The 1,007-nt window shown below is 36.4% G+C and overlaps 1 protein-coding gene across 1 annotated transcript in view; it reads left to right on the plus strand.

Moving 5' to 3' along the window:
* The window catches only part of LOC111371038 (chromatin modification-related protein EAF1 A-like), a gene marked incomplete at its 5' end in the record, with an annotated part of 15,587 nt that overhangs the window by 11,207 nt on the left and 3,373 nt on the right, over positions 1-1,007 (plus strand). Inside the window, one exon of the mRNA XM_022992959.1 lies at positions 55-461. Coding sequence (XP_022848727.1) covers positions 55-461 — 407 coding nt within the window. The remainder of the gene's footprint in view (positions 1-54; positions 462-1,007) is intronic.

Consider the following 1,007-nt stretch of genomic DNA (forward strand, 5'->3'; position numbering starts at 1 on the left):
TTAGGTAAAGTTCTATTAACAACTTTTTTGGATATAATTGTTGTATTTTGATAGGCGACTCATGGATTTGGATGCTCCTTTTTTATCATAGGGATGGAAGATATGGGGTTCCTAGTTCTACATCTTTATCAATTGATGAACAGCAGAGGATGCAACAGTATAATCAAATTATATCTGGCAGAAATATTCAACAACACACCATGTCTGCTCCTGGAGCTTTTCCAGGAGCTGATCGCGGTGCTCGTATGTTTACTGGTAGCAGTGGCACGGGCATGGTGTCTGGTGTTAATAGAAGCATGTCAATGGCAAGACCTGGATTCCAAGGACTCGTGTCATCATCCATGGTAAATTCTGGTAGTATGGTTTCTCCGGGTGCATTGTCAGTAAATATGCAGTCTGGATTAGGCTCTGGTCAAGGGAACACAGTTTTTAGACCTCGTGATAATTTGAACATGATGCGGGTAAGTGTTTTGAGTTTTGTTTATTGCATTTTGATATTGCCTTCTCTGGTATGGACTTCTACGCTGTCTCAAACTTGTGAAAGTGTGATTGCAGATAGGAATATCTGATATTGGCACTGCCATATTCTTCAGGGCAAAAGTAACTTTAGATATTAATCTTTTTCCCGGTAATACTTATACTGTACAAACACTATTTTAGACAGCATGTTTGGCTAAGCATAAAACTTTGCTTGAGAGTTGATAGAAAAGTTAATAATTAGTATTTTAGGTTAAAATGCTTGTGCCATCCCCAACCTTTAAGGTCTGTTGCAAATTAGTCTCAACTTTTATTTTTGGCATTTAATTCAAAACTTTCATTTTGGTGCACGTTCACCCTTACTTATGAAACCGTCAAATCTGCCATTAAATTTGATATAATACACTTACGACATCAAGTTCAAAATGAATAGAAAAATGAATGTAAAAAAAAACAGAAAAGAAAAGAGAGAAGAAAACTAAAATGACAATTCAATCATCTTCATCAATCTCTCGAATCCCATCCTAACC

This window comes from Olea europaea, chromosome 22, assembly GCF_002742605.1.
Source record: "Olea europaea var. sylvestris chromosome 22, O_europaea_v1, whole genome shotgun sequence".
In the NCBI taxonomy this organism is placed as follows: Eukaryota; Viridiplantae; Streptophyta; class Magnoliopsida; order Lamiales; family Oleaceae; genus Olea; species Olea europaea.